Source organism: Primulina tabacum, chromosome 3 (genome assembly GCF_025594145.1).
Source record: "Primulina tabacum isolate GXHZ01 chromosome 3, ASM2559414v2, whole genome shotgun sequence".
NCBI classification, from domain to species: Eukaryota; Viridiplantae; Streptophyta; class Magnoliopsida; order Lamiales; family Gesneriaceae; genus Primulina; species Primulina tabacum.
The window spans coordinates 10,814,565-10,839,798 of NC_134552.1; the positions used below are offsets into that span (position 1 = coordinate 10,814,565).

The window sequence follows — 25,234 nt, forward strand, 5'->3', positions numbered from 1 at the left end:
CACGACACAATATTCATTTCTTATAATTGTGATTTACCGTGCAAAGCCCTATACTAAGCTAATAGTGAACATAATGAAGATTGCATTGACGTGGCTGTCAATTTGCCAAATCATTAAATTCTATGCATGACAAACACAAATAATTGTTTGGTACCATAAGAAAACACTTCAAAAGAATCAAAATGAGTTTAAATTAATTTTATGTATAATAATTACTGTTATATACATCAAAGGAATAAAAAAAATAAATAAATATGAATTCAAATTGTTTTTATATAAAACAAATTACTTTACATCTACAGTTACTTAAAATGATTTATAAGATTTTTAAAATTCTCGAAAAATAAATTTTTTAAAAAATAATACAATATCTTCATGTTTTATACCCTGTCAAATTTTCATCGATGAATACTTGTAGAACTTGTAACTTTTTTTTATGACATTATTTATGTATAGAATTTTATAACTTTAAAATATATTATGAGAAATTTAGAAATCGTGGTTCTTATTATTTTGAATACTCATGTCGAATGTGGTTCTAATTATGGATCACATTAATAAATATTTTTATATTTAGACATAATATTGCAACATTATATAATTATATGTATATCAAACTTAAAACAACTCAATTATATTAATATTCAAGAACTCAGGCAAAAATAAATACTGAATTTTATCGATGTATCGTAAATTTAATTAATTGTTAAAAAATAAAAGATAGTGTGATAATTGTTCTCCTCATATCATCTATCTTTGTATATTCCAGTTCCACGTGCATATATATATATATATATATATATATATATATTTCGAGCTAGCAAAAATTATTGCATGACTTTTATTTGTATATTTTCCATCAAGGAATGGAAATTCATCAGTTTTCACTGTTGGTGTGTTGAGATTTATATCCTTTTCTGTACTAATTGAGAGCATCGAGAAATTAGAAAAAGTTCCTCGGCAGAGGAAAGGAAACATGGTTTCTTGAAGAATTCTGTATTTGCTGTTGAGAGTAACAAAACTCAGATCAACCTAACAAGCTAGTGGTCTCTAAAAAGATTTGTCTGACGACTAACTTTGACAGGGAGTCCAAAATTCTGGTAAACCCGTAGCTGACCTCCCAAGCTTGCTGTAACAACCACCATTCCCCATGCTGTTGCATGAACAGTTTGGCTGCTGCCCCCGTCAAACAAATTCCAAGAAGACGACCAAGACTGGGACGCAGAACTTCCTGAAGCAGAAATGGAGGACGGGTCATCGTACCTGAGAGATTGTGAGGACGAACCAAAAGACTCACTCACGCCGATGCCTGGATCTATGCGAGAAGAATTAGCGAAATCGTCTTCTGCAGAACTTGTTATACGCTCAAGTATATTGTTTTTCTTGGGAAGAGGTGGCAAATGGCTCCTACTAATTGCACCATCCAATCTATTGTCTTTGGTGGGAGAATTACTAAGAGACTGCGGTGGTGTAGCATTGGACCGTTTCGAATGCCTTTTAGAGTGTATTTCCACTATAGGTGGCTCGTTTCTTACACTACCAGGCCATGGAATTGCAACCGATACATCTTTACAATTGAAGTGCTCATGGGCATGGATTGTTACTCCAGTTCTTCCTTTCCCACCACCTGGATTCTTGGATTCGTCGAGCTTCCAGATATAGACCTGAGAGTCTTCACTGGCGCTGATGATGTGTTTTCCATCTGGACTGAAAGAAGCTGATATCTGGCTGCTGGTATTCCGAAACCCTGTGTGGTAAATGAGATTTTTTGTGTGTGTTATGATTACATTATTTCCTGAAGTTTCAAATGGATGTTTTTAAACCAACCATACCTCTAAGTTTTTGGACGAGCTCTAACCCATTCAAGATTCGGATTCGAGAATCTGCTGAAGTAATGAGCACTTCAGACGAGTTCGAAGGAGAGAACTGTGGAGGAAAAAAAATTAGTCACTCATTACCAATTCCTATATGTGGATGGAGCTGTAGGTTATATTTGCCCACCTGAAAACCTGTAATTTTTTTCGCTTGAACCTTTTTCTTCTTCTTGATTTCGATTTGATCTTTTTGTTCCAATTTGCAATCTATGTTAAAAAAACAAATCGAACATAAGATCTGAATTTGTGGGCAAAACATGTTTACGAACATTTCAATTTGTTAGCAATTCTTACCTGCATCAATACTATATGTTCGATAGCTGCCTTTGTGAGAACCGATGACAGCACCCTTCAAATACGGGCGGAACTAATTTCAGTGCATTATTTGTATTTTTGTTGAATGAATGAAACACCCATATATGTAATGTTTTCATCGAAAATTTTATATTATACCGTTGATAATTCTTGTAAGGTACCTGGCCATCAGGAGTGTAGCAAGCAGCTGTTACCATTTCATTAAGATCTGTCCAATCCACAACTTGACGGTCTGGTACGCTCCAAATTCGAACCTTTGCATCAAGCGAACCACTGATGAAGTAATCGTCGTTAACTGGATTGAACTGTATGCAGGTTACTGCCATACCATATTCTCATTATAACCAATTTGTGATCCATGTAAATAATTTGATTTGTGATTGATGAATGCTCTATAATATTGCATCTCACCATAGTCATTGTGTGCAAACATCTTTAAACAGCTTTTAGATTCCAAGTCCCACATCCTAACTGTCTTGTCCATCGAAGATGAAAGCAGTAGCTACATGGATTATTAGATTCTGAGTTAACTTTGATAAACATTGATAACATTTTTAAATAATCGAAGTGAAAGACCCCCTTCATCATGGGTTTACCCGATTTGTTTGTGAAAAATTTCATAAAGCTTTGAGTAATTAAACACAAAATTCAGACAGGTTCTAAAAACTAAGCAAATAAGTCTCTTCTTTCTCGAAGAACTATATTATATTTTTTCGGCCTTGTGATAAACGAACGTCTTAAAATATTTCCTGGTTTTAGTCTATCTGATGTGTTCTTTGTCCATTTTTACTACGGTAGATGAAGCTGACCTGAGATTTCGACCATGAGAGATCCAATACATCATCTTGGTGACCTTGGAAAGTGCATACTGGTTTTTCTGAAAGTGCAAACACCGTTTCTGGCACATTAACATAGTCGGGTATTTTGTGGCCCTTTTTCTTATTGGTCTTTCCCTTTTTCCTCCTTTCAGATGGCATTGGAGTAATCTCTGCAAGTGGAGGCCGTTCTGAAATATTGCCAGCCATAGGGTGAACAGGTGTGCCACCAAATGAACTTGAATCATCTCCTAATCTCGCGGACATGACATCACATTCCTGCACTTCCCACACATGGATCATCCTATCTTCTCCTGCACTTGCTAGGAAACGTGCATCATAACTGAATCTGATTGTCCATATTGATCCTGAATGGGCTTGAATCACTTGAGACATGTGCAATGCTGTGAATTCTTTGTATGATTTCCCCTGTTGACGAGCTTTAACCCATTGAGATAATGCGGTCTTGGGATCTTTCTGGTCTAGTACTGCTGAAGCTGAATGCTCTTGTTCTCTGTCTACTATTAATCCACTCATTGAACTTGTTACCCCCAGCTTGATGTTTTTCAATATTGCAGCACCCCTTCGCTTGCTGTTTCTGAAACTCTTAGAAAGATAAGAGTTTTGGGCCATTTTATTTCCATTTTCATGGATACATCTTGATCCATTTTCACGACGCATCAGCTCCTTCACGACCGGTGAATATCCAACAGACCTTTCAAACTCTTCCATCGTAAGCTGCTTCCCTGTCTGAACATCACTCAACTTATTCCACATTCCCTCTTCATTGTACTCTTTCACTATAAACTCCTTTCCAGTGTCCAAGTTCTTTATCAAGAAGAACGAACCAAACGCCCCATCTGATAACACAGATTGCATTGCCTCGCTAGGCGGCATTGATGTTCTGTTTTTCGACCTTCTTGGAGATATTCTGACAGTATTTGTGTATTGACACACACCTAAACTTAACCCGAATTGCCCTGATGATGTTCTGGTGAGACGCTGTTTTGATTCGGTGCCGATAATCTCCTCTTTTCGCTGTTTTGTTTTTGCAGAAAATGCTTCTATATCACCATCTGATCTCGACCTGACAAGCACAAGTGGCATAGAATGTGAAGGCTCTTCTGGTTTTAATTCTTCTGTGGAACAAGACTCCACCTTTGATGCGGAAACATTTGCATTCCTAGCATCATCCCTTCTCGAAATCGTTCGAATGATTTTCGAGCTGGCAAGCCTGAGGACCTCTTTATTGCTTGACAACCCCATCCCTTGTAAAAGGCGCTTGCGCCTCTCATTGATATCTCCTGGTTCAGCCATCCACATGCCATAGCCATCCATCAAAGATGAGGGCTTTCTAATAGAAACCATAGAGCGGATGCTTTTGATCGTGGCCGAAGAGACAGCCGAAACAAAAGACATCCGGCTATCCTCAAAATCATCATCATCTGACCCTGAAGAGGCCAACTCCAATGAAACAGCTGAAGATATCCGGTCAAAAGACTCGAAGAAACGGTCGTCGTCGTCGTCGTGTCCGAGACCATCCCAATTCATGGTTAGTGTTCTTCGATCCATCGTAGCACATTTCTCAAAATTCCGAATAAAAATAATCAGAGCAAGAATCTGAAAACAATCAAGAAGTATCCATTTGGTATTTGTTCCATCATTTTAATCACAGGAAAAATTGTTCAAGAACGAACATTGTTTGGTGAATTCTTGGCAAGAGAGTAAGAAGTGGAAAATAGAAAAGAGGAAGCGAGAAAAAAAAGGGACATTAGCATACACCGTTACATTTGTCTGAAGAAATGGACAAGAAGAAGTGAACGACAAATGTAACGGTGGTTTTCCTTAATCTGATTTTGATTAAGCTCCGTAATAATTTCATAATGATTCTTTTTATTCTATTTATAATTTATATTATTGTACGACCTTAGAATCCTACCATGTTACCCATTTGACTTTGCATAATGCTGATTATCTAATTATTGCTATTATTAAATAAATGACATCATAATTGTTGCATCCCACGAAAATAAGTTCAATTCCCCTCTCAGGGTATTGATAGGTTGGCACTCCGCGACTTTAAAAAATAATATTTATTTAATAAACTTATATTCTCTTATTAGTTATATTCTGCGTTGGAAGAACCTTGAAATTATATTTAATTGGAATGTCAAAAGACATATTTAATGGGCTGTATCATCTATATTTTTTCAGCCCTTTTAATAACTTTACTATTCCTCCACTTTCAAAAACTTATTTATATTGTTTCATTTTCAATTTTACGTGACAAATCTCTTATTCGATCAAACTCATAAAAAAATATTATTTCTTATATCAAATATATTATTTTACTATCCAAATATAGAACATGTCAACTCATCTTACCGAATAAATCCTTACAACCATCTTATACATACCTACTCCAGCCGATTTGCCCCCACCGTTGATTTCTGTTAGATTTTTTTATTTTAAAAGTATATAAAGATTGAATCTGTTACATACGAGATGTGTGTTCAGATTGCTAATATAAGTTCTAGAACGTTATATTAAATTAACCCGTGAGACGGTCTGATAAAAATTTTGTAATAAAAATATAAGATGACCACCATAATGTGGAACCACTGGCTTTTGCATTTTAGAAAGACTCCAAAATTCATCAACTGGGTTGTGGATAGGACTAAAATCAACTATTAAATGTTTATATAATGTTTCATGTTGATTGAAATTATTTCAAATACATTCAATAATTATATCATTTGAAATTCGTTCGATTTTGTGCAATTAATGTGTAAATAAGTAAGATATGAATTTAATATTTAATTTATTATATCATTGTTAATTAATAATAAAATTATAATCAAAATTCATGGATTTCAAATTTATTTTGTCAAATACAACGATGAAAGAGGCCAGATTTATTGTGATAATCAGGGTATAATTTAAAAATTAAAACAAAGGTTGATATTATATACCACAAATCGATATCAAAGATGACCATCATGAACGTTAATTGAAAAATGGTTACAAGCCCAATGGGCCATGATATGGGCATGGACCATAAAAATTGAATAAATGCTTTTTTCTTCTATATTTAGGAATTATTTGTAGTAAGGCACGAGTCTATCGGAGATCAAGCGGCACTCTAGTGGAATTTACAGGTAAATTTTCGATAGCATTTTGCGTTCACTCGTTCCCATTTTGGATCAACAACATTCTCTCGCTCTCGAAACACGGTAATCTTTCCTCCGTAGGTCTTTTTTATTAGTACTCAACCTACCCGTTTTGCTTTTCCTTAATTTCCTCCGCATTTTTGGATAAATTTCGATTTCATGTACCTTTTTTTACTGCTGTGAATGTATGAGATCTCTGGTCAGATAATGTTTAAGTGGGGAAGGCTGCAGGATTGAATTTTGAATTTCGTTTTAATTGTTGATGATGCGATCCTGGTGAAATGGATGAGTAGGGTCGGGTGCTCCACCGGATCGAATCAATAATGTTGTTCAGGAAAATGAGCAAGGCAGATGGATCTGTGAGCTATTGCTTCCACTGTGACCTGCAGACAGGGAGATGAACTCGTGAATGGGCGCCGGAGGGGTGTCCGGCGTGGCCACTCCGATGTTTAAGTCAGTGAATGATTCAAGCAAAGAACCAATGTAACCAAGTGATGGTTGTGATATTGGTGTGAATGAATGTAAATGTAAAGAGAGAACCTGGTATTTATAGTAGGAGAAGTAATGATGACCTCGTTCTCCGTGCTACCTACTAATTATAGTAGGACGGCTGAGCACACCCTATATTCTGACATGTCAAATCTCATACTGGTCACATACAGCCCATCTGATTGTCAACCCATCGGCCTGGTGTCAGAGATAGGACAGTCGCCCACATCCTATTCGGCTAGTATACTCGAGTGCGGTGCTCATATCGAGGTGGCCCGGGTAGAAAGTTCCCGGGAGTTTGAACGAGAGCCCGGGCGTCCGGTGGCCCGGGGAGGAGACGTCCCGGGCATTCACCCACCCGGCTCCTGATGAACCCTTCCTGCCGACTTGTCCTGATTCTGGCCATCCATCCAGTATCCTGGGTCGTCCATGCCCCGTGCACAAGAATCGTCCATGACTCGGGCACAACCCGGGCTATCCCGAGGGTATCGGTTGAAATTGCAATTGATATGATCTCTACAATAGAGGAGGATTTCATGCGGATATTCATCTTTCGATAAATCTGACTAACTGCTTTATGTTGTTGGATTCTTTGGGTAAAATGTTCTGTTAATGACAAACAAAACAAGAAAAGAAGGGTGAAAAATGCTAATTATGTCAGAAAATAGCCCTCCAGGGTGGCTATGGTTTTTCACTTTCTGCAGTGGCGTTTTACGTTGTTTAGATTTGGTCATGTGGTATGTAGGTTTTGGCTCAGGTCTTGTAGCATATTTATGTTCCTTTAATGCAACCAAGACCTTTTTTGTTTGTGTACAATCAAGTAGAATGCATAAATTTGTATCCGTTTATCCGGAAAGGTGATTGATCGGTCACACAGCTGCTGATGGGCTTCTGAATCATGAACTGTGATAGATTGTGTTTTCATTTTAATCAAACTTTATGGTATTGATGGTGCCTGTAATTTTCTTTTCCCTGCAGGTGAACGGGTAAATGGCGGATACTGAGGACATTCAACCACTTGTGTGCGATAATGGCACGGGAATGGTCAAGGTAATTATAATTCTAGTTATGCTTCCGATCCTGTTTATCTGCATATATTTGGATGAAATTCCTGTTTTAATAGGAAAGAACCATGTCTAATTGCATCCTTCTTATCGTGATTGCTGATGAATTTAGGCTGGATTCGCTGGAGATGATGCTCCAAGGGCTGTCTTTCCCAGCATTATTGGTCGCCCACGACACACAGGGGTGATGGTTGGCATGGGGCAGAAAGATGCGTATGTTGGGGATGAGGCCCAGTCCAAGCGTGGTATTTTAACTTTGAAGTACCCTATTGAACATGGCATCGTTAGTAATTGGGATGACATGGAGAAGATCTGGCACCATACTTTCTATAATGAACTCCGTGTTGCTCCAGAGGAGCACCCAATTCTTCTCACAGAGGCACCCCTTAACCCAAAGGCAAATCGTGAGAAAATGACCCAGATAATGTTTGAAACCTTCAACTCCCCCGCCATGTACGTCGCTATTCAGGCAGTTCTGTCACTTTATGCCAGTGGCCGTACTACTGGTGAGTTGATTCAGTTTTATTCTCAAGATTTGTCTGCTTTTAATGGAAGTAGAGGAACAGAAGTGAGACTGTTTGGATTTGTTAGTGTCACTTTGGTTTAAGTTATGTCATTTTATGTGGTGACTAATTTAATTTCGCATTTCCTTGGTGCTGAATGTGCAAATTGTTCAGAAATTTCTTGTGTTGGACATCCATTAATACTGATAATTTCTTATGCAAATCACAATTCAAGAGAGATTTTTTATTTCATAGTTGGAAATGATGACCCTTACTTCTCTTGAACCTGTTTTCTAGTCGCTTCAAAGTAAAATTTGAAAACAGTGATGAATATTGTGACATAGGAACAACGTGAGTATAGCCAGCCACTTGTTTAGTTGTTTTATAAGCACCGTTGAATAATATTTTTCTTTTTCTACTTGTTGCTTGAATGTTTCGGAGTGGCTGCATTGATGAAAATCGTGCAATCTTTCCCATGAGACGGAAGCTTTATAAAACCATTTTCTTATTTCCATGTTTTTAGATTATTTGGTGTGCCAACATGAAATCACCTTTGAATCTCTAAACACATTACTAAAGACATCCTGGTACCATTTTTAATAAGCAAAACTCATCTACTTGTATCGTGTTTTCAAGTAATCACTTACTTTTGTGCAGGCATCGTTATGGATTCTGGGGACGGTGTCAGCCACACAGTCCCCATTTATGAAGGCTATGCCCTGCCCCATGCTATACTTCGTCTTGACCTTGCTGGTCGTGACCTCACTGACCAGTTGGCCAAAATCCTCACTGAACGTGGCTACAGTTTCACTACCTCTGCTGAGAAGGAAATTGTCAGGGACATGAAAGAGAAGCTGACATACATTGCTCTCGATTTTGAGCAAGAAATGGAAACTGCAAAGACAAGCTCATCTATCGAAAAGAACTTCGAGCTACCTGATGGGCAAGTGATCACTATCGGAAACGAGCGTTTCCGATGCCCTGAAGTCCTTTTCCAACCTTCCATGATTGGAATGGAAGCTGCTGGTATCCATGAGACCACATACAATTCCATAATGAAATGTGATGTTGATATCAGGAAGGATCTTTACGGGAATGTCGTCCTGAGTGGTGGGTCTACCATGTTTCCCGGTATTGCTGACAGAATAAGCAAGGAAATCACCGCGCTGGCTCCCAGTAGCATGAAGATCAAAGTGGTGGCTCCGCCTGAAAGGAAGTATAGTGTTTGGATCGGTGGATCCATCTTAGCTTCCCTCAGCACCTTCCAGCAAGTATGTCTGAACTTCATCAATATCATTTTCCATCTGACTTATTATTATAACTTTTTCATTAATACCGACTTTATTTTTGTTTTGCTTGGGTGCAGATGTGGATAGCAAAGGCAGAGTATGATGAATCAGGGCCATCGATTGTGCATAGGAAATGTTTCTGATCAGAAACAAACATGTGTGTTTTCAGCGTTCTCGATTTCAGCTTTTAATTTCCAAATTCATTGTGTTGGTTTTATTGTCTTTGTAATGGATTCAGGAGGTATGTCAGTGTTGTAGTCTATGTTGATCTTTATTATGAATTTTTGGATGGACATGAAACATTATCAAGCAATAGAGGATTATATATGTTTGTTACTATATTAAGATACTGATACTTCTTAGCACGTAAATGTATGCTCCCAAGGGTTTCTGCACTTATTTCATCATTATAATTATTTGGAAAACAGTGTGAAATTAGGATACTTCGACATTTGAATTAGAATTCCAGATTTTCCCATTTACATTTGAATATTAGTTGGATCCAACTTCATACATCGACGCACCCATGATAAATAAAAATAGCTTTTGAACTTGTGAAATGGTGATACATCTCTGTCCAGCTTTAGATATACCATGGTTTGGCTAATGAATTTTTGTTTCCATGGAATACATAGTAGCGTTCAAGATGAACATTAGTGGTGCATTTGAGATGTTTGGATTGGAATTGTGTTTTGGATACTTGTGTATTATTATGCTTCCAGATGAATACAGACTCACTCTCAGTTTTTCATGAATAATGCTCTTTTGTTTATGTATCAAATGAAATGTGCAATTTGGTGACGATTACCCATTCATTAAAGTGAACACTCATTGTATAGATCATAGTTTTGGATCCGGTGTTGTACACAACACTATTATTGGATCAAATAGATCTCGTTTGTGCTCTACATGATCCAACGACTATACCGTGCACATCACCATGTGCACCGCAGATGATCCTAATTCATATAATAAAGTGAGTTTGTGGATATATCCAATGGTTGATACTCTTATTCGGGGTTATACGGATTCCTTGAGCTAATATGGTGCGGAAGTTATTTTTGTGTTTAATGCTCATTTTTCCTGATATAAACGTTTCGAATGTGATTTTGACTTGTTTAATCGATTGTTTATTCTGATGTTTAAATTTCAAAACATCTCCTTCAGCAGAAATCAATCAGATTTATGTCTTTGAAAATGTTAATTTCAAATCAATCTTTGGAACAGTGTAATTTAAAATTTTAGCCGACTCAATTCCTTTTTTGGTTTTAGAAATTTGACATTTGAATACGTACTGAGAAACATAGTGTATTCTCGGTTTTTTTTAGGAAAATTAAAATTTATAATATTGATTAAAAAAAACAAGAAAAGTTGAAAAAAATAACAAAATGTTTTCAAAAAACAAAAACAATTGCCTTAAAATTTTAAAACCTCGTATGCTTTGTGAAAGTTTTCGAGTCAAATTTTATATTTTCAAACAAAAAGTTAGGCAAACTTGGAACAGTTTACATCACCTTGAAAATAAGGGTAAATTGTGATTTGACATATTTGACTATTTCCGAATCTGCCCGCCTATTCAAAACCAAGAAACCAAGGGACAGAATTAAATAAAATTGCTATAAATTAATGTGGCTGAAACGCTCTACACCCTGTGGGTTTGACAAATGCAAAATTCTAGTTTACCTCCATTTAAAGTCACAAAAAAATCAACTACTTCCCCAAAGTGTAGGAACCCTTCAATTTGGATTTGCTCTACTTAAAAGGTCAAACAGTCTCACGGATCGTATCTTGTGAGACATATCTTTTATTGATCATCCATAAAAAAATATTATTTTTTATGCTAAGACTATAACTTTTTATTGTGAATATCGGTAAGATTGATCCGTCTCACAGATAAAGATTCGTGAAACCGTATCACAAGAGACCTACTCTTGCTTAGATTACAAAGGGTCCATAGTATTTATTGATATGGTATTTCCAAATTTATTTCTCTCTTTTTTTAATGACAAAATTTGCAATCAATGATGTGGTAGTCTTCAACATTTAAGTTTGATAATAAATATATCACGAGACGTCAGAGGCACCAAAACCACAAGTAAAGTACTCCATAATGTTGACAGAATCATTCATGAATCTACACTTCCATTTATTAAACACCTGCCAATCTCAGTTCTTCCAACCAAAATACTGATTCAACTATTAAATACACTCTCCATTCAAACATTTGCTTTTTTATAAAGAAATCAAGCTAATTATATAAATGTTTTCATGAATCAAAATATCCATCTCCTCAATAAAGATGAAAATTTTATTATTATTTTCTCAATATAAAATTACTTTGTTTTGCACAAGAAAGATTCAAAAGTCTGCAAAACCCACTATAAAAATGTTTCTAAAGATTGCTAAAATATTAAGCACTTTTTTTTAAAAAAATAGCTCCGGTGAGACTTTTATATGCCACAAAAGTAAGCATGAAATATTCTCGTGACATTCAAGTGGCATGGAAACATATTATAACAAAAACAAAAAACAAAAGAATCTTCGCCTCTATATTGAATTCACGAGTTTAGATTTACATTTCTACAAGGAAAATGTAAAGCTGATCAGAACTACTAGTTTTCAAGATTTATATAGCATGAATTTTAAGGGGAAAATTTTGGGGGTGTCGGCATTTACAAATCCCCAGCAACTGGTATGGTATATCACACATTTACAATAATCATAAAGCTTCCTATATATTTTTTTCTTGGTTGTATGTGTGTGTCCGATTCCTAACCTAGTCACACGGAAGATCGCCATATCCTCCCTTCGAATGAAATAATGATAATCGAGACGTCATCGTGGTATTTGCGACGATCCCCTTGTGGGATATCGAGTAATTCATGAAAATCCATGCCTGCCAATTCAATCAAAAGTTCATGGTTATCAGATAAAGAATTTTTTTCCCAAAAAAATATAGTATTATTTTTTTCATGAAATGGTGTCAAGGAGTTATACCGGCTTTTTTAGCAGCACGGAACAGCACTTCTTCGACCAGATGTTGAGCTGGATCGCCCTCTGGGAAAGTTGACATGAACATCTCGACTTCAGAGACAGCTTCTTGGTTTGTGAAGTACTGGTAAAGGCCATCAGATGATAGGATCAAGAACTTGTCCATGGGATCTAATCTGTAGTGGCATAGAGACGGTGAGCACGTGATGTAAGGGTGCGTTCCGATATAATCGATTCTGAATATCTCGAGTAGTGCATTGTTCCATTTGGGCTGTAAAAAACACATCCAATCAGAATATGTATTGAATTATCCGCAATTTGGAAGTTATGCATGCATAGAAATTCTTGAAGATTGCCCCAGATTATTCCACTAAAATGGATTATAGAAGGGAACTATAACTGAAGGATTTCAAACCAGATAGCAACTCTAATGCCACATACAGATTGCTATACTGCTCAGGCAATCACAAGTTACATCCAACAATCTTTCTCTGAAAACATACTTATGGCAATCGATCTCATAGCTTGTTTATAATACCAAATACATTTGTTACCAATTTGATCACTACATTGCGCAACATAGACCATTGCTACTCTCCATCAATTTATAAATGTGGCAGATGAATTTTTGTAGCTTACAAAGATGAATACCTGTTTGAGAAAGCCTGCCCCAAAAGCTCGGGTAACCTTTAAAGAACCTTTCACTCTCTCGTTATAAACAGCAAGAGCATCGTCTGGATGTGCATTTCTGATCCTTCGCACTTCCTATGATGATTAACAATTACCACATAAAAATTGAGCATAAGAACGAAAGAGCAAACAACAAAACGTAGAGATTAAAGAAAGAGAGACTAACTAAAATATGCTTCTACCTCTCTAACAGATGTGCTATGATCCATTGTTAGCTGACAAGAACTCAAATTGTGAGTGTGTTCGTATTCATAACCGTATAGTGATTCTTCGGATTGCTTCCTCATTTTCCCAACTTGAGAATCGGTCTTGGCTAACACAGCCCGACTGTCACCGACATTAAGCAAGTACACATCATCACCTTTCATCACCATCACCAGAACACAAGATCCCATCAAAGATAACTCGGGATTCTCCATTAGCATCATGTCTGCTATCTGTAAATACGATGCTTCGGTCTTCCTCAAGGCCTCGGATAACGCTTTCAACACCCCTAAATGATTAACCGCAGCAGGTTCCAGATAGAGCAATTTCTTCCTCAATTTCAAGTCCAGCTCCTCGCTTTCCTCACAATCCAAACTTTTAGAACAAAATGCCGAGCTATTAACCCCATTTTCACAAGACTCGGACTTATCACACCATAACAGCCCCTTAAGTTCCTTGGAAACATTGCAATAGAGATTGTTCAATAGAAAATCAGTAGCATCAGGGCCATTGAATCCATCATAAATCCCAACAAAAACCCAACTATGTTCTTCGGAAACCACGATATGCACTCTGTCCTCACCTGCTTTGCCCTGTGCCCATTGCACGTTTTGACTGCCGAAAGATTCATTACCAACATCATCGTTATCATCAACTAAGCTAAATTGGCTGCTTAGATTATTACTAGTAATCGTGCTGCTGCTATTACCACTCAAGGTAGCAGTATTGTTCTCTTTACTACTCGATTCTTTAGAGAAGCCAGGTCCCCGTAAAGATTTTGATATCAACCCTTTCAAGTTTTTTACCAGATCCCATTTCTTGGATTTGGGCTTGTATCTTTGCAACTGATCGACTTGATTCTCCACAGGGCCAGAGATGAAGCTGCGTTCAATCGGACCGGACAAGAAACCGCGCTCAATCGGGCCAGACCCAAAACCTGGATTCCTTAAAATGGGTCCCGAACCTTGAACTGTATTCCTCAGAATTGGGCCGGACCTCACTGAGGAGGCGGAATTTCTCGGAATCGGCTGCAAGGGAATGGAAGAAAATAGTTGTGAGCTTTCAAAAGCTGATGCCTTGTCATTAGAAGTTGGGCCGTGGTCGCACGTATAAGGGTCCGTCGAGAGGTGAGTGAAAGCATTGGCGGATATGGCGGCGCCGGAGATGGTGCGGAAAGCCGCCGTTTGGCATGCCGAATCATCAAAAGGTTGGGTTTTGTGAGGTGGGTCGGGTCGGATGTAGGCAAAAGAGTGACCTAACCCTTCATCCAGGGAATCCGACAAGCACACGGTGATATCGTGGCGACGGCGGGAAATCTCGCCTGTGTCTCCGGCGCAGCAGAGGCTGAGTTTTCCTCCTCCATTGCCCATCTTCTCGAGAAATCTTTAAACCTCAAACGATACAAAAAAAGTTATAAAGAGAGACTAAAAATAGAGAAACTGAAGGGGAGGGTTGAATTTGGAAAAGCTGAAAGCTCACGGTTTAGTACTGGAGAGAGAATCGGAGATGTTGAGAAGATAAATGACGTGAGAGAGAGTTGACTTTTAGATTGTTTTGAAAAGTATTATTAACATTTGATTTCTTTAATATGATTTTGGTGGGCAAAGGGTTGACAATAATAATGATATGCATCTCTGTGCTTATACTGTCTTTCTAGAAAGTAGAAACCGATATTTTCAAAAAAAATATTTATTATAGATTATTCGAACAAAACATCGGTGTCAATGTATCATAAAATTGATTCACGAGAATGTCGCGTAAAATTTTTTGTGAAAATTATAATACATGACAATATTATTTGGTAAAAAAAATGCAAGAAAATAGAATTTTGTCCATGTGTAATATATTAATACAACTTTAAGGTTGTGTTTGATTGGAGGATAAAATAAACTAATGATTAATATGTAAATGACAAAAAAAATGATTGTCGTATAAATATAACATATGGTGTAAAATAATATTCTGTTTGCTAAGATTTTTAAGTGTAAGATAATTTTGAATTTTTTTTTAAAGGACAAAATTGCCCTTTCTTCTCTCTTTTTCTTCTTCCACTCCGACGGCGGCGGTCCGACATTCCGGCGACGGCTCGACGGTGGTACGCAGACGGCGTCCGGAGATGGCGGTCCGGCGGTGGTACGTCAACGGCGGTGCGACGGCGGGTACGTCGGCGGTGCGGCGGCCGCGACGACGGTTTGGCGGCAATCCGGCAGCCGAGGTGGTTCAACAGCGGTGAAGGAGGAAGGGTAAAATTGAAAAAAGAGTAGAGATAGAGGAATGATTAATAATCCTACATGAGAAGGAGGTATTATTTAATCACACGTAATGCAACTTAATCAGTTATAGAAGGGATTGAGTTGGCTAAATAAAAATCATACCAAACATTAGATAAAGTGTGATAAAATAATATATCTTACTTAATCCCATTAAACAAACGCAGCCTAACAAGTTAAAAAAAAGGGCAACTTAGTTTTATTATTGTAAGGAAGAGCAAATAAAAAGAAATTATGGTTTCTCAAACAATGGTTTATAGTCTATTTTTAGAGTATAATATGTAGAAATTTATATTATTATTTGCATCGTCCATTCTTGAACAGATATTTAAACTATGAGTTGCTTTTTTTGCTGAGAAAACAAACAATTTTATAAGTATTTAAGATATAAAATTAATAGTTAATTTTCTAAATCGATGTCTTAAGTAATTGGTGTATGCATTTTTTATGTAAATGAGTTTGAAATTAACAATGGTTGATGATCACATGGTAATATTATTAATGCAAAAACTTGTGTGAGACGGTCTCACGACCTCGTATTTTGTGAGATGAATATCTTATTTGGGTCATCCATGAAAAAATATTAATTCTTATGCTAAGAATATTATTTTTTATTGTGAATATCGATAAGATTGACCTATTTCATAAATAAAAATTCATGATACTGTTTCACAATAGACTTGCTATATTATTAAATAATGAATGCACCAAATCCACGTAAATGAATTAAGGACTTGTCTTTAAAGAAAAATGAAAAAAAAAACATGCATGATGCGTGACATTGTAAAAAGGTTTGACTTTTTTGAAGTAGTGATTAAAATAGATACACGTAGTCCCTTGTAAATGAGGAGGCTTAGGCTCTTTTATTTGAGTCCCTTTCCGTCTGTATTTTTCATATATTATATATTAATTATGCAATATATAAAAATACTCGTGGTTACATAAGAAATTCGTAAATCCAATGTGAAAAATACTCCATTCGTATCATATATATTGATTTATGTATAGGACAAAATTGTGATACTCCTAAATTAATCTTATATTTGAGTAAATCCATGTGAAACCGTCTAATGGATCTATATCTTTAAGATAAGTTGACTTGATTCATATTTAAAAAGAAATGTGATATTTTTGACATAAAAAATAATATTTTTTTATGAACATGATCGAGTTGAAAATTTGTAGACAAAAACTTGTATGAGGACGGTCCAACGGGTCGTATTTTGTGAGACGGATCTCTTAATTGGGTCATCAATGAAAAAATATTACTTTTTATGCTAAGAGTATTAATTTTTAATGTGAATATCGATAGGGTTGACCCGTCTCACAGATAAAGATTCGTGAGACCGTCTCATAAGAGACCTACTCAAATTTCTATTATAAAATTACTCGTAAGACAATCTCATAATAATTTTATGCTTATTGTTTTAATGTGCTTGTTTTATGCTATATATGTATGATGAAAAACTAAGGCAGGAGAAAAACAAGTTCGAGTAATTCTTATTAGATAATGGATAAAAAAAGGGACCTACATGTTGGACAAAAGACAATATGTAGCAAGTCTAACTATTCATATTTTGACTTTGGAAAAGTCGATGAACCCAACAGCCCCCTTTCTTCAAAGACTTCAATCCAACAAACACGCTTTTATTTTATTTAATTAATCAAATTAGTAAAAGCGCAAAATACATTTATGTACTAATAGCTGTTTTCTCTAAAGTACACTACATTATAATTATCGTAAATCTGAATTGTAGGAGTTTTCAAGTTAAAAAAATCTGCTATAAATATAATGATCATAAATCTGAATAAATACATATCCGTCCTGGTTTTTTTATGCTTGTGAATTAAATCTACGAGTGAGTGGAGTAGTCAAATTATCAGAATCCGTGGTAGTTTGTCATAGATCATGGAGAACTTTTTTTCATTTTTTTCAATTAAAAAATAATTAAATATTAAATCTGAGAGATGCTGTTGCGAATTCTATTTTACAAAACTTTTCAATCTGCAATTTTTATAGTATTTTTAGAAAAAAAAAATAAGCATTGGAAATAAACTTATTGGAAAGATATGTTTAATAATATTACAGGAGGGTAGCTAATTAAAAAAGCCCGTCTAGCTCAGTTGGTAGAGCGCAAGGCTCTTAACCTTGTGGTCGTGGGTTCGAGCCCCACTGTGGGCGATAAATTGTGGCAATTTATTTTTTTTATCCTTAACGGGCCGTGCACTCCCACTGCGAATGGGCTTTTTTATTATTATTATCTATATATCACAAATGGGTTGTGTTGATTGTGAATATCGGTGATTGAGCGAAGCCCATTTATTAATTATGGGCCCAATTTTTTTTGTCCCCCGTTCGATAGCATCACGAAAAATATAATCCTGGCTCCGCGATTATGTCGTCTTATTCCGACGAAAATGTTTTGTGATTGTGGCGATGAATCCCGCTTCGATTACTATTTAATCGATTGTTAACTTGTTTCAGGTATGATTTCTCAAATTTTCTCGAAATCCATTTTTGTCGTTCTGTATAGGAGTTCGCATATGCTTTGTGCTTGATTATCTGCAGTTACATATTTGCAGATTTCGAAATTGTTCATTCACGAATAGTGTGAAAAATTTCACAAGGGGACTAAATCTAAGTACCGAACCCCTTTATGTCGACAAACAGTGAGATTTGTGGAATCGATTGATCGGTATGGGATAATGTTAAATTTAAAATCTTGACGGGTTATAATATGAGCTTTGATCTGCGACGAATTTTTTTTTTAATGGAGTTAACTCATGCTTTCAATTTTATGCTGGTGTGCCTTGAGTAATTTATGGCGTTGAATAGAGGAAAAGTTTTAGAGATGTGGGTTCTCAATACAAGTCTGTTCATGATTTAGGGTTTCAGAGAGTTTCTTTCTCATGTCGTTGTCTGAGCACCTTGGAAAAATAAGTAGAAAATATCAGACCAAGCTTATGGGGGCCTACACAGAGAAATTCAAAAAAAGTACCAAGACAAAGAGATTCTTGAATCAAGAGCTCTGGATTTCTGTTAATCTTTTGGCATGTTTATACTCCAGCTCAACAAGGCAATTAAAGGGAGGACTGAAGTGTTCTTCGGTTAGTCATGTCTATAAGTTCCCTTACTGATACTGGCTTCGCCAGATTCTAGGGGAGCTACTCTTTTTCTTCTTCTTCTTCTTTCATCATGCCAGTCAAATAGGAGAATAAACTGACCTGGGGAAATTCTTTGAGAGCATGGGTTTATTTTGTTTTAAGAAGCTATTTGCATACGTGGAAGGCACATTGTTACCTCAAATGAATTGCTTTGAGCTTTGTAGATATAGCACTCAGAATTTAAAGTGATAACCTTAAAACTGTGATGTCTCGGTCCATGCTTCTTGGACGTTGAATTGTTGGGCATTTGACAATAAATCATCCTAACCCCTTAAAAAGTATCAAAACTGAAGTAGCATGAAAACTGATGAACTTAAGGAGATTTGGACCAAGAATGCTATAATATCCATCCATGCAAAATACTCTTGTTCTTGGGATGTCTATGCGTTGCATGTTATTTTCCAGGAAAGTTGACAATCTGAAAAATATGATCCATCGATGCTCCGATGAAGTGGGAGTCATATTTGTTTATATAAGTTAATGCTATGTGCTTGCCTCACATACCTTCTGGAGTATTAGTTAAACGAGTTCTTAAATTAATATTTTGATGATTTTTATTGGTTTCGCCCTGTTTGTTTTTTCTCTACGGTGTATCAGTGAAATCTACTTTACTCTATGCAGTCTCCTTTCTGCCATCATAGCACTGCATCCAATAACTAATCGAGAGAGTATGGAAGACAAGAAATTTCTGTCTACACATGATGGTTCGTTCAGCAAGCCTAGAAAAATTAAAACTTCTGCAAAAGATGCTGCATTGTTGCAAGCTTCTGGTGGTAGTGCAAAGGGGCAAAAGGCCTCGAAAAGAGGTATGATGAATGGTGTTTCACCATTGTTTGGACAAGACAGACTAATGTTGGATTCAAACACTGCACCTTGTGATGGTTTGAAAAGACAGAAGGGATTAAAGGCCTCCAGAAGAGGTCCAGAGAATGGCCTTTCACCCTTGTTTGGCGAAGAAAAACTGATATCGGATTCATTACCAGATTTAGAGTACAGAGCTTTGAGGCGTAAATATTTGCTTTTGGAGGAAGAAAACCATGGACTGCAAATGGAGTTGCAAGAGGTTGAATATGATATTAAAGCCCTTGAAGAGCAGAAGCTCTCTCTTCTCGATGAACTTGTTGTCTTGGAAGGCTTGATAGATCCTTCAGAGCTTCAACCTCGAGGCCCTGGATTGCCTTGACTATATCATTTTATCGGTATATTTGTATAAATTTGGTGTTATAGCATTTTATATATATAGCCCAGATATTTGCCTCTATCGAATAACGTAATACTAAATATAGTAGAAATTTTAAATTTCAAGTCCATATGTCGATGAAATGCACAAAATTTTAGGTTTTGTGCATAAAGGTTGTTTCTTTTAGAAATTTACTTGTAGAAGAGTGTTTTTTTTTAAATTTTAATATCATATGATACTGGATCTGAAAAATGTTGATGTAGTCGGCACTCTTCATATCCGTGAACCCAGAGAAATTCAAGCCCATGAAATCGACAATGGTTCGAAAAAGAATATATATTAATGTATGTGGTTGTGTTTATATGGTCTTATTTGAATTTTTTACGTCTTCTAAATATAATTTTGAAATATTTTATTTGTTACAAAAGTGAAACCACTTAAAATAAGTTCATCTAAATTTTATATAAAACATTTCAGGATTGATTTTTTACCATTTTTATCCTTTTAAACGTTTGTTATTGTTTAAGATTGAAATATCATTTTTAAAACGAAAATACAAGTCGTATCAGGTTCGATGGATAAGTGTGGGATTTGGTAACTAATCCTTCATTCTCTTACGTACGTACACCTTTGATGACCTCACATGATAACATTTTTGCCACTTTCCAACTCTCATGAATTCAGCAACAAAAACCTGGTTACAGTCGTTGCTCTGCTTCCCTGGACGACACCAGAAATTAGAAAAAATTTGCTGCAAAATTAGAAGGCATGGAGAGTTCTTCCAAAAACGGAAAAAAATTCAGCAACAAAAACCTGATTACAGTCATTTTATGTATGAACCAATTCTTGTTTTTGCATTTATGTATGTCGATAGGATGTTCTTCGTATGATATAACTTATCCGGTTCGTCACATCACTCGTTAGTGTACGATGACACGTAAAATAGAATGTGGGATCTCTCCCACGGAGATCATGTTGTGTTACACACACTAATTCCTTGTATATTTTGTGTCCGAAATAGGTGGGATAAGCGCTAGCTGAAATGTACTCGAATTAGATTTAATTTTAGATCCATACATTTCAAGTCTGTTTCACATATATAAAGATGTGAGATCGTCTCATAAAACTTACTTCACAAAATATAAGCAATTAGAAAATTCAAATTCGCCGGTATAAAATTATACTAAAGTTGAGAGTATTATTAGTAAATGATTTAAAACAACACACATATTATTATAAATTCTTAATGCTCTTTTGTTTGACATCAATTCTGAAAAGAATATTGTATTCTTATTTAATCTATATTTCATTTAAATGAGATATTACGATTTTGCATTTTTAGACTAATCTAAAGTGATTATATGATAAGATATATTCCATATATTTGAATTGAAGACTTATCTCTAAGATTTGATATCTTTGCCTAAAATAAAGATCAATTCCTAATAAACTGTTTATTTTCCTTGTTTATAGGATCTTGAGTATCTATGGAAAGAGATTGAGAAAAGAAAAAGAGATATATAAAAAGAGAATAAAGAGAGAAGAAGATTTGAGGCGATTACAACTGAGAAAACGAGCATTGCCGCAAGACCTTCCTCGGAGTTGAAGATTTCGGCGTAAAGTCGTTTGTGTGATTGACTCACGTCACAACCGTGTTGCTGATCGGTGTTTTCAACACTCAAGAACAACACTGACACAGAGTGTTGATCGAAGAGTGGTTTCGATTAGTTTTAAGCAATACATTTTTTACTTTATGCATCCAGTTTTTACGTGATTTGTTTCGATGCATCTTTAGTTCCTTGGAGTGTCAAGGAATCTGATTTTGTTATTCTCACTAGGATTGTTTTGGTGTAAACATTTTTACATGATTTTTCTAGTGAATTTTTGCCATGAGGCATCGCACAAGTATTCGTACTTGTGTGTTTTAAAGTTTGATCTCTGCTTATTTATTGCAATTATACCGGTTTAAGTAATAAATAATTTTCGCTGCAGTGTTGTGTACTGGTGTTGACAACATCTTAATACAACACCAAAATTCTGATGTATCTATCAATTACTGAATATTTTCCGTAAGTTTATCAGCGAGAGCACTTTCAAATTCATTTTAATTTTAAATGCATAACGGGTCGGGTTCCCATCCACCAATCCCAATATATTTCAGAAGCCACTTATTTCCTTTCGAACACATGCATCTTTTTTTTTTATAGTACATTGTTAAATTATAAGTTTTGGCAACCATAAATTTAATACAAGTATCAGTGAAACAAATGAAAGTAAATCGTTATTTATAAAAAAACAAAAGTCGAAAAAGAAAATTACAGACTAATAACGAAGTAAAATGCAAATTCATATAGTAATAATAATTAATTATGTCACCTTTTTAGCCTTGAATTTTTTTTTTTTATAATTTCCTATTTCTACTTTAAATTCACCGCAACTTCAATATCTTTCCCGGTAAAAATGAGAAAAATCGATATTCATTTTATATTATATAAAAACGATCAAACCCTGAAATTTTTTGCGGTGAAGGTCTGGCCGAACTGCCAATGAGCTGGCGCCACGTTATAGGACGTCAATGTGCGGCGGTCGGAAGCCGTGACTCGAAACGACAAGGCCTGACCCGCAAGAACGACATTGGATTGCCAGTTTTGGCCCCAATTGCGGCTGAAGGCTATCCACTTGGTGTTAGTACCTTTAACGCTGATCCGCACGATGTCCCCTGCGCCGGCTACATTGGTGACAAGAACCAGATTGAAGTAGCGGAAGCCGTTGATTGTGAATCTAATTCCTCCTTGCTTTATGCACGGTATCCTGCATTTAATTGAATGAATAAATTCACATTTATTTGACCCTAGGTCCCCGGTGGCGTCGTTTTAAAGGCCCAGCATGTGAATTGTTTACCTATCTATAATTGCGGCTCCGGAAGTGGACCTAACTAACTTTTCTTGAAAAAATCTCAAAGACCGACCCCTACCTTTTTCAACAAGATGACCATAATGCAGCGCATGTACAAGCGTGTGAGTATATGGGATTGGATTACTTGCTAGTAGTATTGGGAGACATTACCGTCGGAAGGTGACGGGAACGATTCCTGCGCGGTACTCTGCGATTTTCAGGAACATTGGCATGGCGAGGTTGAAATGGGTCCGAGGGGGGTTGCACCAGCCGCCGTTATCGTTGGACAGAGCGAAGTTTGGGGGGCAAAAGTTAGTAGCGGTGATTATAATGGAAGGACTGCCAGGATGGCACCATTGTGGGTCCTCGGCCGCGTCGCATTTGATCTCGAAGCAGGCTCCGCAGCTTAGGCCGTTGTTGAAGAGCACCGTGCTTAGTGCTGCTGTGTTTACCCCGTAGCCTTGGCTGTACAGATTCCCATATCCACAAGCGCCACCTGAGAACACCATCAAAATCGTTGGAACCGAGTATATATTTCTGTACGACGATGTAAGATGTATTTTTTCTAGATTGAAAACTAGATTTGAACTATTTGGTTTCACGTGAAACGGAAAGTTTAAACTGAAGGGAGTAAGGACTAAGGATTAGTGGAGTGTGTGCGCGAGCGCGACGAAAGGGAAACACTGTGAGTTCACAAAACCCACACGATGACACGAGCAACCTGTGAAGAAACAGTTACAAAAGACGAGATATGTTCGTCGAAAGACGAAAAAAATCATCGTTGGGTTTTGAAAGAAAGCTAGATTCAGAAAATCCGTTGTTGTAACTCTGGGAAAAAACATAAAGGAGAGTGAACGAATGCTTAACGAGTTATAGGTCCTAAAAACAAGGTAGCATAAACAAAGAAATATATAATTAAAGCACAAACACTATGAACTTCCGGGTAAAGCAGTATAAATAATAATATATTAAAAAATAAAGAATAAACTGGACACCGAAATTTATGTGAAAAACCTTTAAAAATTATTAGAATAAAAATCAGGGGTAAGATGAAAAAAATTCAACTGTAATATTTTATGATTTACAACACACTCACTATGTTTCCAAAGAGAACACACACTCTCTTAATACAGGAGAACAAAATACCTTATAAATATTATAGAACCAAGCATTCAAATGCTATTAGATGATAGAAAACTCGAAAAAGGGATGATCTGAAATGATGAAATGAGACACTTATTTATAGTAGTATTTTCACGTGTTTCACAATTAATTAAACGTGTTTCTTCATCTTTTCAACCTCTGCCAATATTTTTAATTGCATCTTCCAACCTCTACATTTATTGGCATACATTTCTCCCACTTGAAGATTCGATTCAGAATCAAACACATCTCCACACATCTTTTCAATCTTGTCATTCTCTGCTGCTTACGTTACTCTTAGGCCACTTGAGGATTTACACCACTCAAAATTATCTGTGTTCACTGGCTTGATCAAAACACCAGCAATATTATCTTTTGCATGGATTTTCTGCATATCCACACTTCCTTCTTTTATTACTTTCCGCACAAAGTGAAATTGGACTCCAATGTGCTTCGTCCTTGAATCAAATGTTGGATTCTTTGCGATGTGCAAGACACTCTGACTGTCACAAAACAAAATGACATTCTCTTGTTTGTACCCGATCTCCTCCAATAACCTTTTAATTCATATTGCCTCCTTACAACCTTGAGTAGCTGCGCCATGTATTCTGCATCCGTTGTAGATAACGCCACAACTGTTTGCAGTTTTGAACATCATGTGCCACGTCGCTCCTGAATCCATAATCCACGTGTCACAAAATTTGTGTCTGTCTTCTGCAACTGTTGTTGCTTCGCTAAATAATATTTCATCACCTCCTGAAGTATTGGGTACATTTTCTTTAGGACTCTTGCTGATACTCGTACACTCTTTCTTGAAATGCCCTTTACCGCCACATTTAAAGCAGTAAATATTTTTTTTTCTTATTTCTCGACTTTGATCTACCTCGTCTTTGGCTCCCACTGGAGTTATGGTCCATAAATCTTCCTCTTATATTCAGTCTAGCCTCTGCCTGCTTCGAAGTTACCAGCATATCTTCCTTATTCTTGCAACGGCTTTCTTATCTGAGAACCGCAGTTAAGACATCGTTGAATTTTAGAGAGCCCATAAGAATATTGTTGGTTATGTTGATGATAAGTGGATCATATGAATCTGGTAGACTTTGAACTATAAGCTCCGCACGTTCATTTTCCTCTATTTTATGTCCCATAGAAGTGAGTTGGACAAATAGAGTATTTA

At 36.3% G+C, this 25,234-nt stretch overlaps 5 protein-coding genes and 1 non-coding gene across 8 annotated transcripts; 3 read left to right on the forward strand and 3 right to left on the reverse strand.

Annotated features, from left to right (window-relative positions):
• Positions 1-874: 874 nt before the first annotated feature.
• Positions 875-4,826, reverse strand: LOC142540206 (uncharacterized). Its single transcript, XM_075646182.1, has 7 exons — positions 2,999-4,826; positions 2,601-2,691; positions 2,351-2,508; positions 2,169-2,223; positions 2,002-2,081; positions 1,833-1,926; positions 875-1,747 (listed from the first exon to the last, which is right to left on the reverse strand). The coding sequence occupies exons 1-7, from the start codon at positions 4,574-4,576 to the stop codon at positions 1,041-1,043; spliced, it is 2,763 nt and encodes a 920-aa protein (XP_075502297.1). The 5' UTR covers positions 4,577-4,826; the 3' UTR covers positions 875-1,040.
• A 1,274-nt stretch (positions 4,827-6,100) lies between these two features.
• LOC142540207 (actin-like) lies at positions 6,101-9,858 on the forward strand. Of its 2 annotated transcripts, none has more exons than XM_075646184.1 (5): positions 6,101-6,162; positions 7,642-7,713; positions 7,840-8,233; positions 8,888-9,501; positions 9,597-9,858. In XM_075646184.1, exons 2-5 carry the CDS (start codon positions 7,654-7,656, stop codon positions 9,660-9,662), a joined length of 1,134 nt encoding a protein of 377 aa, XP_075502299.1. In that variant the 5' UTR covers positions 6,101-6,162; positions 7,642-7,653; the 3' UTR covers positions 9,663-9,858. The 2 variants fall into 2 exon arrangements, with proteins under 2 accessions (XP_075502299.1, XP_075502298.1); XM_075646183.1 differs by having other exon boundaries at positions 6,118-6,237.
• Positions 9,859-12,044: 2,186 nt separating this feature from the next.
• Positions 12,045-14,952, reverse strand: LOC142540208 (putative protein phosphatase 2C 23). The gene is made up of 4 exons (XM_075646185.1): positions 13,383-14,952; positions 13,162-13,275; positions 12,517-12,781; positions 12,045-12,415 (listed from the first exon to the last, which is right to left on the reverse strand). The coding sequence occupies exons 1-4, from the start codon at positions 14,772-14,774 to the stop codon at positions 12,300-12,302; spliced, it is 1,887 nt and encodes a 628-aa protein (XP_075502300.1). The 5' UTR covers positions 14,775-14,952; the 3' UTR covers positions 12,045-12,299.
• A 2,831-nt stretch (positions 14,953-17,783) lies between these two features.
• TRNAK-CUU (transfer RNA lysine (anticodon CUU)) lies at positions 17,784-17,856 on the forward strand. Its single transcript has one exon. It is a non-coding gene; the product is annotated as a tRNA-Lys (tRNA).
• A 140-nt stretch (positions 17,857-17,996) lies between these two features.
• On the forward strand, positions 17,997-20,144 carry LOC142540209 (uncharacterized). 2 transcript variants are annotated; one of them, XM_075646188.1, is made up of 3 exons: positions 17,997-18,159; positions 18,258-18,370; positions 19,461-20,144. In XM_075646188.1, exon 3 carries the CDS (start codon positions 19,510-19,512, stop codon positions 20,020-20,022), a length of 513 nt encoding a protein of 170 aa, XP_075502303.1. In that variant the 5' UTR covers positions 17,997-18,159; positions 18,258-18,370; positions 19,461-19,509; the 3' UTR covers positions 20,023-20,144. The 2 variants fall into 2 exon arrangements, with proteins under 2 accessions (XP_075502303.1, XP_075502302.1); XM_075646187.1 differs by lacking the exon at positions 18,258-18,370 and having other exon boundaries at positions 18,001-18,159.
• A 2,145-nt stretch (positions 20,145-22,289) lies between these two features.
• LOC142540211 (expansin-A6-like) lies at positions 22,290-23,741 on the reverse strand. The gene is made up of 2 exons (XM_075646190.1): positions 23,086-23,741; positions 22,290-22,830 (listed from the first exon to the last, which is right to left on the reverse strand). Exons 1-2 carry the CDS (start codon positions 23,421-23,423, stop codon positions 22,521-22,523), a joined length of 648 nt encoding a protein of 215 aa, XP_075502305.1. The 5' UTR covers positions 23,424-23,741; the 3' UTR covers positions 22,290-22,520.
• Positions 23,742-25,234: the final 1,493 nt, after the last annotated feature.

What these genes read in the sequence shown, in the direction of transcription:
- LOC142540206 (XM_075646182.1), bottom strand. Translation starts at nt 4,576, where the DNA reads ATGGATCGAAGAACACTAACCATGAATTGGGATGGTCTCGGACACGAC. An exon ending in GTTTGCACACAATGACTATG is followed by an intron (nt 2,509 to 2,600) that starts GTGAGATGCAAT and finishes ATGGTATGGCAG; the next exon opens with TAACCTGCATACAGTTCAAT. An exon ending in AAAAAATTACAGGTTTTCAG is followed by an intron (nt 1,927 to 2,001) that starts GTGGGCAAATAT and finishes TTTCCTCCACAG; the next exon opens with TTCTCTCCTTCGAACTCGTC.
- LOC142540207 (XM_075646184.1), top strand. Translation starts at nt 7,654, where the DNA reads ATGGCGGATACTGAGGACATTCAACCACTTGTGTGCGATAATGGCACG. An exon ending in ATGGCACGGGAATGGTCAAG is followed by an intron (nt 7,714 to 7,839) that starts GTAATTATAATT and finishes TGATGAATTTAG; the next exon opens with GCTGGATTCGCTGGAGATGA. An exon ending in CCCTCAGCACCTTCCAGCAA is followed by an intron (nt 9,502 to 9,596) that starts GTATGTCTGAAC and finishes GCTTGGGTGCAG; the next exon opens with ATGTGGATAGCAAAGGCAGA.
- LOC142540208 (XM_075646185.1), bottom strand. Translation starts at nt 14,774, where the DNA reads ATGGGCAATGGAGGAGGAAAACTCAGCCTCTGCTGCGCCGGAGACACA. An exon ending in ATAGCACATCTGTTAGAGAG is followed by an intron (nt 13,276 to 13,382) that starts GTAGAAGCATAT and finishes TAATCATCATAG; the next exon opens with GAAGTGCGAAGGATCAGAAA. An exon ending in GGGCAGGCTTTCTCAAACAG is followed by an intron (nt 12,782 to 13,161) that starts GTATTCATCTTT and finishes TGTTTTTTACAG; the next exon opens with CCCAAATGGAACAATGCACT.
- LOC142540209 (XM_075646188.1), top strand. Translation starts at nt 19,510, where the DNA reads ATGGAAGACAAGAAATTTCTGTCTACACATGATGGTTCGTTCAGCAAG.
- LOC142540211 (XM_075646190.1), bottom strand. Translation starts at nt 23,423, where the DNA reads ATGGTGTTCTCAGGTGGCGCTTGTGGATATGGGAATCTGTACAGCCAA. An exon ending in GTTCCCGTCACCTTCCGACG is followed by an intron (nt 22,831 to 23,085) that starts GTAATGTCTCCC and finishes AATTAAATGCAG; the next exon opens with GATACCGTGCATAAAGCAAG.